Source organism: Aricia agestis, chromosome 7, assembly GCF_905147365.1.
Source record: "Aricia agestis chromosome 7, ilAriAges1.1, whole genome shotgun sequence".
In the NCBI taxonomy this organism is placed as follows: domain Eukaryota; kingdom Metazoa; phylum Arthropoda; class Insecta; order Lepidoptera; family Lycaenidae; genus Aricia; species Aricia agestis.
Genome location: NC_056412.1, coordinates 14,856,388 through 14,869,288, shown reverse-complemented (window position 1 = coordinate 14,869,288; position 12,901 = coordinate 14,856,388). Strand labels below are relative to the sequence as shown.

General features: G+C 37.3%; 1 protein-coding gene across 3 annotated transcripts in view; it reads right to left on the bottom strand.

The window, feature by feature from the left end:
• The window catches only part of LOC121728730 (venom dipeptidyl peptidase 4), a 58,030-nt gene that overhangs the window by 33,343 nt on the left and 11,786 nt on the right, over window positions 1-12,901 (bottom strand). Inside the window, exons 1-2 of one of the 3 annotated variants that reach the window (XM_042116969.1) lie at window positions 3,713-3,731; window positions 381-450 (exon numbers count right to left, since the gene is read on the bottom strand). In XM_042116969.1, coding sequence (XP_041972903.1) covers window positions 381-431 — 51 coding nt within the window. In that variant the 5' untranslated portion in view covers window positions 432-450; window positions 3,713-3,731. Of the gene's footprint in view, window positions 1-380; window positions 451-571; window positions 594-3,712; window positions 3,732-12,901 lie in introns of those variants that run through there. The other 2 variants (XM_042116971.1, XM_042116970.1) reach the window with 2 other exon arrangements.

Genomic DNA, 12,901 nt, shown 5'->3' with positions numbered 1-12,901 from the left:
TTTTGGACCGCTTCGGACGTTCTTTTGTACTCGTATTGGTCGAAGGGTGACTATGATTGATTTGAAAATATAAGACGTACTTAGCTGTATTGTGTATACCTTTTGAATACATTGATGAATGAAAATGAACCCTGCTTTAAAAATGCTAACTCGAATGTCAGCATTTTTTATATTATATTTAGCTACTTTGTTTTTTTTTTATTCGGGATAATTGTTTTTTTTTTCATTTCATTTAATTTCATTTCCTTTCATTTCCACATTATAGTGACACTGCCAAATAGGGCTTGCTTACCAGTAAATTATTCTGACTTCATAAGATAAATGGATGAAAATAGAATATTATGATGTACAAGTACTAAACAGAAGAAAAAGTATCATACCTGATCACTGGTGCCCATTTCCATGGTGGAATTGCTACTGTCCTGTGCCATTTTGTGGTATGTTTGTTACCTGAAAACCACAAGGAAAGTTTTTAAAAGAATTAGATTGATATAGTATCAGATGACAATAAATAGACTAATAAGGTCCTATTTTTTATGAAATAAGGGGGGCAAACGAGCAAACGGGTCACCTGATGGAAAGCAACTTCCGTCGCCCATGGACACTCACAGCACCAGGAGAGCTGCAGGTGCGTTGCCGACCTTTTAAGAGGGAATAGGGTAATAGGGGAGGGTATGGAAGGCAATAGGGTAGGGGATTGGGCCTTCGGTAAACTCGCTCACTCGGCGAAACACAGCGCAAGCGCTGTTTCACGCCGGTTTTTTGTGAGAACGTGGTATTTCTCCGGTCGAGCCGGCCCATTCGTGCCGAAGCATGGCTCTCCCACGTCTGTTATTTATTTATTATATATCTGGGTATATTTAAAGTCGGTCGGTTAATAGAGTAAAGCAAGACTGAGAGAGAAGAGAGTGGTTTTGTGGATTCTTGAGCGTTATAAATTAATTCCTGTGGCCTCAATATCAATTCATTTTGATTTCTATAAGTAAATATAAAAATGAATTGATATTCAGGCCACAGGAATATTATCAATCATCTATAAACCCCCTCCCCCCGCCTCCCCCTTGCAATTTTTCATCTAAAGATTTAAACCACCTCAATATTTTAAGCACTATCATCACAAAACTTAGGATCCCTCCCCCTCCTTGTCACACCGTGTCACACTTCATCGACCCCCTCGACCCTCACCCCCTTTACGTGTGACATACTTTATGGATGGCCCCAAAATCGCTAAAATCGTGGAAGTCCATGGTAGGTTTATATTAGGTGGCAAGTGATACTAAGTTCACCGGTTCATCTATAGTCCAATATGAAGGATCACAAGACGTCGCGCGTCGTCATAAGTTCTCGAATCGTTGGGACTTGAGGAAACTTTTCGCTCAACCCGGACATGACCTCAGGAGGGTCAGCGCACAATACTTTGTTTACTACTTCATAATAGTAATTGTCCGAATTAATGAACTTAATGATAATTTATTTGTGGATAATATTATATTAGTTGGGGAGGGGAAGAGGGGATTTCGGGAGCAGCTCGAGCGTGTCAGATTAAGCTTGTATAGGCTTCCGACATGTGTGTAGTCATCATGGTATAGAAATCAGATTTCTCACGTGGTGGGTGGGTAAATTTTTTTTTTTTTTTATATTGAAATGTCATCGAATCTGTCAGATTAAGTCATGCCATATACAGATGTGGTCCAGCGCTTTTGTACCCTATGGTCAAGTTATAAGGTCTTACTGCCGCACGCACAGTGGAACATTATTTACTTTAGGGCCTATTTCACCACTTCCTGATAAGTGACAAATAGGCTATCAACCAATTAACTTGACAGATCAAGTATGGAGAATCTGTCAAAGAAGTTGTGAATAGCCTATTCGGAACGTTATCAGAAAGTGGTAAAACAGTCCCTTAATGTAATTAATTCAAAATTATGACATAAGCCCCATACATTATCTGTCATATTCTTCATTAAATTGAAGCTTAGAGTTGTATGAGTATAAACCCATCTTACTTAAAAACCCATTATTATTAGTCAAGATGTATTTTTAAATACTAGATGACGCCCGCTACTGCGTTGCGCAAAAATTCGTTTATCGCGCGGTAACCGTACATTTTTCCGGGATAAAAAGTATCCTTTGTCCTTTCCCGGGACTCAAAGTATCTTCGTACAAAATTTCAGCAAAATCGGTCCAGCGGTTTGCGTATGAAGAGGACTGATAGACAAACATACAGGCAGACAGACACACTTTCGCTTAATATTAGTATGGTTTTTCGACTAAACGGATCAAAATCAAAAATGTATCGGCCTTGACATAAGACACCGCTGAGTGATAAGGCACTTGAGTGATTTGCAATATACAAGGAATTGACGTCTGCAACTTGACTAAAAACCCAGTAAGTCTGACTGTTTAAAAAGTCAAGGTCACGGCGAATCCATAGAACCAATTACTTGCATTTTATTGCTTCTCATGAATTGATGCTATATGTATTATATAGTTTAGTATATACTTATCTGATAACAGATAAATTAACACTAACGACTGCTGATAAGAATGTAGTACTAACTCCATATTATATTAGATGACATGGTAAATAATTTTGTTAATTCTAATGCAGTATATTATTTCTCAAACTCCTGAATAACTATTTTTTATCATCGAGAAAAAACTTTATAGTTTTTTCTCGATGAAAATCTCTCGTTGAAATCGAAAAGCATATTTGCTTTTCGATCATAGCTGTATCTTCTAGAGGTGATATGGTCTAAATAACAAGGGACTAAATTGTATTTTAAAAAAGATATTGTTAAAAAGAGGCACGAAAATTTAACTTAAACCACTGAACCGATTTTGGTCAAAATACAAAGGACTGGTGTACGGTTCCCATTCGTTGCGAGCAACATCTCTACAAGTTCACTTAACTAGCCAAAGAAGTGTAAAATTGGATAATTAGTGATCTCAGACACGATAACTACAATAATTCATCTTAGTAACAGGCAAAAATTCGACTTAACACTTGATAGTTGCTAATCAGTTAAACACAGTACTTTTAAGAAATGAACATCTAGTAGGCTGTTCGCGGTATGAAAACAGTGTGTCATTAGGCCAAAATATTATTTCAAAATGTCTATAAGGCGCAGCGCAGACGACACACTACGCTGCGCGTCGTGTGCGTTACTGCATATTTAATTGCATAGGTTATATTTCCACGGAGTAAAAAGTGCGTCACGGATAGTGTTTCGTCTGCGCTGCTCCGATGTACGTAATACACGCTCAGTTTCTCTTCAGTACAGTCACCAAATATACTGTGGTAATACTGTGGTACAGTCCATCAACCTGTAAGATTGACGCAAAACTGATCGAACTTCGTAATAACTAGTATTCGCCAAACATGGTCAGCGTGGGGAGGCTGCATAATACCATAACCCCCTTACTAATAAAAATACAAGGTCCGCTGCTTGTCTGTCATGTCTGTCAGTAACTATTCCGTGTATATTTTAAGCTATTGCATTTTATACGTAACAGCCCCCACTCCGACGCTGCTGTGCCCGTTGGTTCAGCACGGTGTTTGTGTGCCTACGACGAGACGTATGCGAATTATGATTGCATAAGTTGATAAAAAAAAACTCTATGCAATGGCCTAGTCCCCGAGTGCCAGACTTTTTTTATTAGTAAACTACTCGATCAGTTTCATAAAATACAGGAATAAAAATTAACTTACCACAAAATTCCCTAACCAGCCCGTAGCCCAATTCCAGCCACACTAAAAGAGCCAGCTTAAGATTACTGCTATCGCTTTGATAACAGATAATATTTAAATAATCGTCGTTAATTAGTTAATGATACATGATAAACTATCAGTAAAAATACTCAATATAAAATAATTGGGTAACTTATTGTTAAAATAGCCTATTTTGCTGCAAACCAAATAGGCTCTTTTAAATTAACTACAAAACAATAACATTAATTATTTTAAACTATCTTATAGGTGAACACTTCAAGTTATTTATAAACGTTGATTATAATGATAATAATAGACCAATATACTTAAATTGAAATTATTTTTATACTGAAGTAAAAAGAAGTGTTTGTATTTGGTATAATACGGAATTATAATATTATGCTACTCCATGTTAATGCTTCATTAAGATCGGTCCAGTTGCTTATAGGAGCCTTTTCAAGCCAACTAAGAGCTAACCTTTTCTTTTAAAATATTTGTATTCTGTTTAAAAAGGAAGATATTAAAGATATAAATTGTTCATTGTTACCGTAACATTTGGCAAACAAAGCGATGTTGGGATCTCTTCTCAATACCAGGATTAGAAATAATGAAATATTATATGAATGTTCACGATACATTAACCATTAATAACATAACATTAAGACCGGATTATCCCTTTTATGAAGGCTCATTTATCGCCAACAGAATTAAACAAACAATATTACCTTTAGGGATTGCAATCCGGCGTCATTTTCAATCCGGACCGGATTTGACCGGATTACTGTCAATCCGGCCGGATCCGGTCGGATCCGGCCGGATTGATGAAATTGAACTAAAAACCGAAAATTATCATATTTTTGTTTTCTAACTCAAAAACAAGGCATATATGCACCACTTGTAGCTGATTAATGCAATATTTTCAAAGCGAGATAACCACTCTTTAAAAACTGTAGAGCATGGAATAATATTTTAAATGTCCGTATGGTTAAGCACATTACGGCATTATCGTAAGCTAGTCGGCCTAGCCTAGAAGAATGAGCAGGTTAATTGCACCCTCCCCACCACCATACGTAGCTGTTGTCAATGGCGAGTTGATATTTAACGATATACATCCATTTGTTGCTCACCATTTAAAAGCGTCACTTAGCAAATAACTTCTAATAGAGCTGCTGCGGTTCCGTAGTACCGCTAGTTTTTGATAATTTTTGTATAGTCAATGAATATACATTTATGACGTATTTTACACTACTAACAACATCATCTCAGTCACGTTCAAAGGAATTTGAACGAAAAGTTCCTTTATACTTTGTCGAATACATTTTTTTATTTGATCGACTTTTACTCAATAACTTTGAAGTTATTTGAAGTTCTTAGCCGTGATAATTTTCCTTTTAAATTCAGCACATTTCCTACTCCCGTGATTTTTTGGGGGAACTCGTGACGCTCGGGCCCTTGCCCATACAAAAGTGAAAAAAAATTTTCGTCTTTCAGCACTGCTACTTTCACAGTGAACTCTCTACAAGGAATACGTACACACCCTAAAGTATTATTACTTGTTTTTGTTACACACTGTATATTCTCTGAGCAAAACCGCGGACAGACAGACGGACAGACAGACCGAAAATATAACGGTTCATTGTTCACTACAGAACCCTAAAAAAGTGAGAAAAAGCTTATCCAGGGGTAACGCATTTAACGTAAGCTATTCATGCAACAACCATATTAGTTTGCCACAAATTAAAGTATATTATTATTTTCAGCAAACATGAGTGAGTGCACGCATATTCATGCGCAGCACGGCATACATTCACTCATTTACTTACAGGTTGATGTTTATTTCGCGGAATTTTGCTAAAATATGAATATACAAAATTTTAAGCTATGGATTTCCGCAAAGTAACGCCTGATTCTATTAACTATTGCCACAAATCGCTAACACCGGATCCGGTCTCCGGATCCGGTATATTGGGACCGGATTTGGTACCGATAAATGACGCCGGATCCGGCAAATTTCCGGATCCGGTTTTCCGGATTGCAATCCCTAATTACCTTTCAACAGCTACCTACTTGAAAACAAAAATGGGAAAAAATAAAGCCATTCAAGCAATATCTGTTTTGGTACGTTTGTTAAACACGAACGCTCACACGAATGAAATCGTAATCTGTTAAGCAAGCGAATTTAAGAGCATGGAGAAATATTGCAAAAGCAGAGGAAATGAAAGCGGGGAGACATGGAGACGGGATGAACGGGGAGTGGGGAGTGGGACGTGGGGATTGGGGAGTTTACCCGTGCGTTCGGAAATTGACAACATATCGCCACTCGATCTGCGAGTGACAAAAGTCGAGATTTTATCTAGACACGCGGTAGCGTGTCAAGCCAAGTTCCAGCATAACAGAACTGGCGAGCAGCACCGTATGTAATATTACACGAACCATTTGCAACAAATTTACTTTAAGATCTCACATTATTTAAATAACATCAATTGTTATAGATATTCAATAAAGCAAAGAAATAGACTCTATTATATTTTGTTCATAATGTTATTTGGTTCTATTTCAATTTTCCACAGAACTAGTTGGAACCATTTAGATCGCCATCCTTTTTACGGCGAAGTCCATAGACAAGAATAATGTTTATATGGAATGGAACTTAGCTCTCCATTTTTACATATGTTATGTTTTTGGTGGGATCTACTTTACGAGAAATTTGATAGCAAAAAAAAGCTCAACTTTGATGTAATCAATGTTTTACTTATCGAGCAATCATGATATCACATGATGTAATGTGTTGTCAATTGTTTGAAAAAAGTTTAAACTTAAAAACAATTTTTCATAAAATTGCAAACATGTCACGCTAAATACTTTAGTATTAGGAGAGAAGAGAAGAGACTTGGCAGCCGTAATTAGACCCACTCACTTCCTATTTTGCACACTGGTGTATACAGGGAGGAAAGAAGAAAGTGATATTAATACTTTAGAATGTGTATGTGTCCCTGGTAAAGAGTTCACTGTGAAAGTAGCAGCACTAAACAATTTAGTTTTAACTTCTATGTTTCTATGAGAAATGCCCCAATGTCATAAGTGTGCCCTATCTAAATAATAAAATTAAGAGGTGTCAAGGGACACCCGGATGGAACGAAGTAATAAAAAAATCCCGTCGTAGAGGAGGAGAAATTTTAAATTTCCCGCCAGTTGAGGTCATCGCCACATCAACGCTCTCTGCCTCTACTTCGCATGTACTAAACAAGTGTCAGTCAAAAAGTGTTATTACAACTTTTGCCGTCTAGCCCCCTTTCGCAACTCGCGATAAGGAACTTCGTTCCAAATGTTACTCTTTTAGTGAACAGCGAACTCTATAATTATGGACGCTATTAATTAGTGTATCAATCCCACAAAAAAAAACTTATTGAATTATGAATGCAGACTTTACGTTCTTTGAATCATTTAGAACAAGACTGCATTAATAATTCAACAAAAATGTGATTTAGTACACAAATGCTTAATATCGACCAAGAACCACATACACACTGTAAAGTAATATCGCTTTGTTTTGTTACTGCATAAGACGTTTTCCGTATATACAGCCCGCGAACATTTGTCTGTACGTCACGTCCACACAACGTGTCGTCCACTTTCCTCGTGCGGCGTCCGGCATCACAACCAGCTCACGTCGCCACTATTATTATATAACACCGGTAATGCATTGTATGTCTACTCTACATTCTACTGTATATAACTATACACTGTATGACGTATAGTTACATACAGTATACATCACCAAAACATACTCGTATATTAAGTACCGGCTACCGCTTATACTTTGTGTGTACTTTTACTCGTAAGTATACTTTAAAGAATTAAAAAATCGACCAAGTGTGAGTCGGACTCGCGCACGAAGGGTTCCGTACCGTTATAGAGCAAAAATAGGCCAATAATTGTGTTTTTTGTATGGGAGCAACCCCCCCCCCCCCCCCCCCCTTACATTTTTATATACAATTAAGGCTTTTGAGAAAATATCGAGTGCCTACGTGTTGTCATTATTGATATCGAGCAAAAAAGGCCAAAAAATCATGTTTGTTGTACCCCCTTAAATATTAATTTTATTTTTAGTATTTTTTGTTATAGCGGCAACAGAAATACACAATCTGTGAAAATTTCAGAAGTCTAGCTATAGCAGTTCTTGAGATACAGCCTGGAGACAGACAGACAGACGGACGGACATTGAAGTCTCAGTAATAGGGTCCCGTTTTTACCCTTTGGGTACGGAACCTTAAAAATAAATTTCTCACCTCTTCTCTTTCTCGCGAGGTGGTGATGATGAATGTTATGGCTATAAGTTTTTACACTCTCGATCGTACTTTTCAAACAAAAAAAACTTGATCAAAACCGGTCCACCCGTTGAATCTCACGATGTATTAATAGTATAGGGAATCCCAACACAAATCAAAGGTTAATGTTGATAATACTAACTAAAACATATTTTATAAACAAATCAAGCCCACTTACCTAAGAGCCGGGACACATAAACACGATACGACGTCATGTCGTGGGAATCTACGACGAATGACGTACGCGACATCGTGACGTGCCACGATATACGGCACGAGGTCGCGTCGTAGAAACTCACGATGCGTCATCTTTGAATTTCTACGTGAGTTTCTATCTAACTAACTAACTAAAAACATTTATAAACAACCAATCACGCCCACTTACCTAAGAGCCGGGACACATAAACACGATACGACGTCATGTCGTGGGAATCTACGACGAATGACGTACGCGACATCGTGACGTGCCACGATATACGGCACGAGGTCGCGTCGTAGAAACTCACGATGCGTCATCTTTGAATTTCTACGTGAGTTTCTATCTAACTAACTAACTAAAAACATTTATAAACAACCAATCACGCCCACTTACCTAAGAGCCGGGACACATAAACGCGATACGACGTCGTGTCGTACCACGTTTCACGATGCGACGTCGTGTCGTGGAAATCCACAACGAGCATCGTAAAAAACTACGACGCGACATCGTGACGTGCCACGATATACGGCACGACGTCGCATCGTGAAACGACACCGCGTCGTGGTACGACACGACGTCGTATCGTGTTTTTGTTTCCCGGCCCTAAGCGCTTCTGTCACAGCGAACGCTATAAAACATAAGGGACACATACAAACCCTAAAGTATCACTTACTTTTGTTACACCCTGTATATTTAAAATGCCCAACTGCATAAAAATGTCGTCCAGTTCTTAGGAAGATTAGCACGTTCAAATAAACAAACCCATCAGCTTTTTTATCAGGGGCAAACGAGCAAACGGGTCACCTGATGAAAGAAATACCGTCACCCAAGGACATTCGCAACATCAGCGGTGCGTTGACAGCCTAATTCTTATACTTTTATTTAGAATATGAAAGTAAAAAGAATTAGGAATGTTTTAAATCCTCCGATTTCTTCACGTTCCTAATGATTTACGGGTGAGTAAGCACTGATAATGATTGTAAACGTTGAAAGGCCCTGAAAAGCCCTTGCTTACAGTCTCTCGAGAGGAAACGTGCTTATACATAATATTAAGGGAGACTTCGGATCTCAAAGCAATCTTAGGGAACGTTATCGAGCAAAACCTCTGGGCGATGATAAATATCGTTTATTTTTTACGTTTAATTGCTTAGCTAACAAAACTGATAATGTACCATCGAGGACGTTGATTCCTATGCAATTGACAGACCAACGTTATTTGGTCGAATATGTCAATTCAATGTTAATTGTGATCTGTCAGCTGGGTTTGACGTAACGCAACCAAACTACTTAGGTCCCCGATTTGCATAGGAATCAACTTCTCTGATAGTACATAATGTAGTAATTTGTAAATTGTTGTTTAGGCTAAAATAACCCCGAGGAAACAGAAATGTTATACGTTTGTCGTGTCTGTCTATCTGCTGCTTGTGTCTATGTGTGTCAGTCCGTGCCATCGTGGTGCCATCCTTAGATCCAAACAAATGGACCGATTTCGATCTTTTTTTTTTGGTTTGAAAGTTGACATGATAGAGTTCTTTATTCATAATTTTCAGATCGCTCACTGTTGGAAAATTTAGGCTCAATCACGGCTCAATCTAGTAGAGTTTATTTTTATGCAAGATATATATTACTTATAAATTATACATTTATTTATACAAGATATATTTTTATACGAGATATCGTTTTCACGTTGGACCATGTTTATCATTATGCCTAATATCACCACAGGGTATAATATGACTTTTTCCAAAGTCCAGGTGACGCTCCAGTCTGCGCCTGTCTAGACTCTAGACATTGTGACTAATATTCAGCAAAAACAGGTTAAATAAGGAAAATGCGGTACTTCCCCTTTTTATTCTTTATCCTGCAGTGACTCAGTGTTATGAGTCACCTGATGTTATCTTCCCATGCTTCTTCTTTAACTGGCTAATCCATCAAATCCAATTCCTTTATTAAATAAACAAGTAAACGATCAAAGGATCAGCTAATGGCAAGCGATAGCCACCGGCCATGGACTCTCACAAGACCAGGTTTTACAGTAAATTTGCCCTCTGGTTTTTTTTAATTTAATTAAGCTATTAAAAACAGAATATTGAATTAACATAATATTAAGAGGATTCCACACCGCCCTTTTTTCCATACAAACGTTGTCCCCTGTTTCCTCCCTGGATAATGCTAGTAGAGTTATAATTTTTTTCCTGAATATCTACGGCCACTAATACAATGTCCCTATGTTTTCTTTTTTTTCATAATTTAATTATTAAATAAGATATGAACGTTCAAAAACCCAAAAAAATGGCCAGATTTTCCGCTGTGTTCAAACGTCCAGAAAACAGATTTGGCTAGATTATACAAAAAAAGCAAAACATAGGAACACAGCTCAAGCCTTTTTTTAATCTTTAATGAAAAAAGTACTTAAATCGGTTAAGTTTTGGAGAAGGAATCAGGGGACAACGAATCGTTGATTTTCTGGATTTTCTGCAGTTGTCTCTATCGCGTTCTGCGGTATAGACTTGAGGTAAGGGAGACAGCTATAGATATTACACGTACTTTTTTTTCATTTCTCTAGCCCCTGTTGTATCCTCTTAAGGCCCAATTTCACCAACGTCTGTAAATGCACAGTTGGAAGCCGGCTACATGAAGCGGCGGCAGACGACGTGTCGTCGCGACACTACTGGTTTTTATGTATTTCTATGAAATACCCACCGCAGCTAGCGACATGAAGCTATAGCAACACTTTTGTCATGTCTTCTCTTTCATTCATATATGAAAAATTAAAGAGGTAACGTAATACTAGTTCGAGCGTTTACTTTAACAGTCGTTGGTGCAATTGGGTCTAAGTGTAATGGCACTCATGGCGCTTCCGATGCTTTATGTAAAATTCCATAAATTTTTGACAACAGCTATTTTCGCTATCAAAACCATAGTAAAATCGAAACTAGCGAATACATGCCTGGTGTCCGTTTGTTCGGGCTCTATCTCTTTGGTGTCCTGCCGGGATAGCACGACCACCGGTAGAAATGCGAACTGTGAACATAAACTTAAGATGCCGTTCTGATCTTTACCGCGGCCAATCGCGACCGACTAAAATTCAATTAAAATGCCACTTTATGACAGACTATAGTATATGTCGTAGAGTAGAATATAATTTTAATTTTTAGGACTATAGTCTGTCATAAAGTGGCATTTTAATTGAATTTTTCGGAGCGAAAAAAGATCGGAACTTCACCTTAAGTTTATCTATACTTTCGCATATCTACTGGAGGCCGTGCTAGCCCGGCTGGTAACATAATACGAATGTTATTGACTGTAATTACAGGCTCCCACATATTACTGCGAATTCGTGCGAATTCTCATCGCAATGACATTTTAACATGAGTTTTGTCGCAGATATTTGCACACAGTTTTGTATGGGGAGCCCTAAATTAAGATTTTGACATAAGCCGTATAAATAAACTGTGAAACTGTACATTACAGTTCAGTAATTAACATTCATCTCTGAGTGCGTCGGTTAGTCTGATGATGTCACTGAAACGATTGTATTTAAGACGAGCGGGTCCCTGTTAATCCCCTGTCTCGATATGCCGCCCTTATCTCTACCAATTTATCTAAACGGGTCCGGTCGGGATTTAAAGACCTTACTTATGCAGTAACAGGGTTATTCTGTGTTTATTACGAGTTCACTGACTCATGCTTGGTTTCTAAAGATTTTGACAGAAGTTTGACAGAAGAAACGGTGGAACTACGTCATTTGGCCGGGTTATGCGGGCTCAACTACAAGTTGTGAACAGTAAGTCATATTTGGAATTTTAATTCACAACAAACGAGGAAATGAGCATCAAGTTAAAAAATGGTTACCAAGAATTTTGGCTACAAGAACCGATCCCACAATTGTACCTACCTACTACGCATATTATGTTTGAAGTTAACTCTTGCGACTTATAGTTATTGTCTCGTTTAGTATTAATTAATTTAAATTTAAGTTGTAGAGGTTTTAAATAAATAAAAGGGCGCTAAAAATAATTTATTCTCAGAGTGGGAGAAAACAAGTTTGGGAACCCCTGCTCCTTATGTTGGGCTATGACGATTTACCAGGATTGCATATAAAATTTTAATACGCTTAGTTACTTTTTTAATTATTGATTAATAAACTGTGACTAATTTATTTATTTATTTCGATTCACCAACAGAATATCATCTCACACATTCAATAAAAACAAACAACAGTAACTTATAGGTTAAATGACTTCCAATGACAGGTGAAATACAACATGTAATGGCGACAAAGAAATTAGTGATGAAAATGAGATGTGATGAAATGAGGTGAGAAACGATTGTTATTTTTTTAATTTTTATTTTTTAATTCTAATATAATATAATTACTGTTTAATATTTTATTTTATTTGTCCGTTACCTTGACAACTAATAGATTAAATTGCATACTTCGATATCAGAATGTTCTTGTTAAAAGTGAGTGGTAACTGGTAAACATTCTAATTATTTTTTTTACGTCCGTGATTATTACTTCCAAAATTATTCTCTTTAAGGTCAACATGAAATGGTAAAGCTCAATAATTAGTATCGTCTATAGTTCCGGATGTTACAAAATGTAATAAACTTATTATGAGTATAATAATTAGTACAAGGCAAGGCAGCTGCATACTC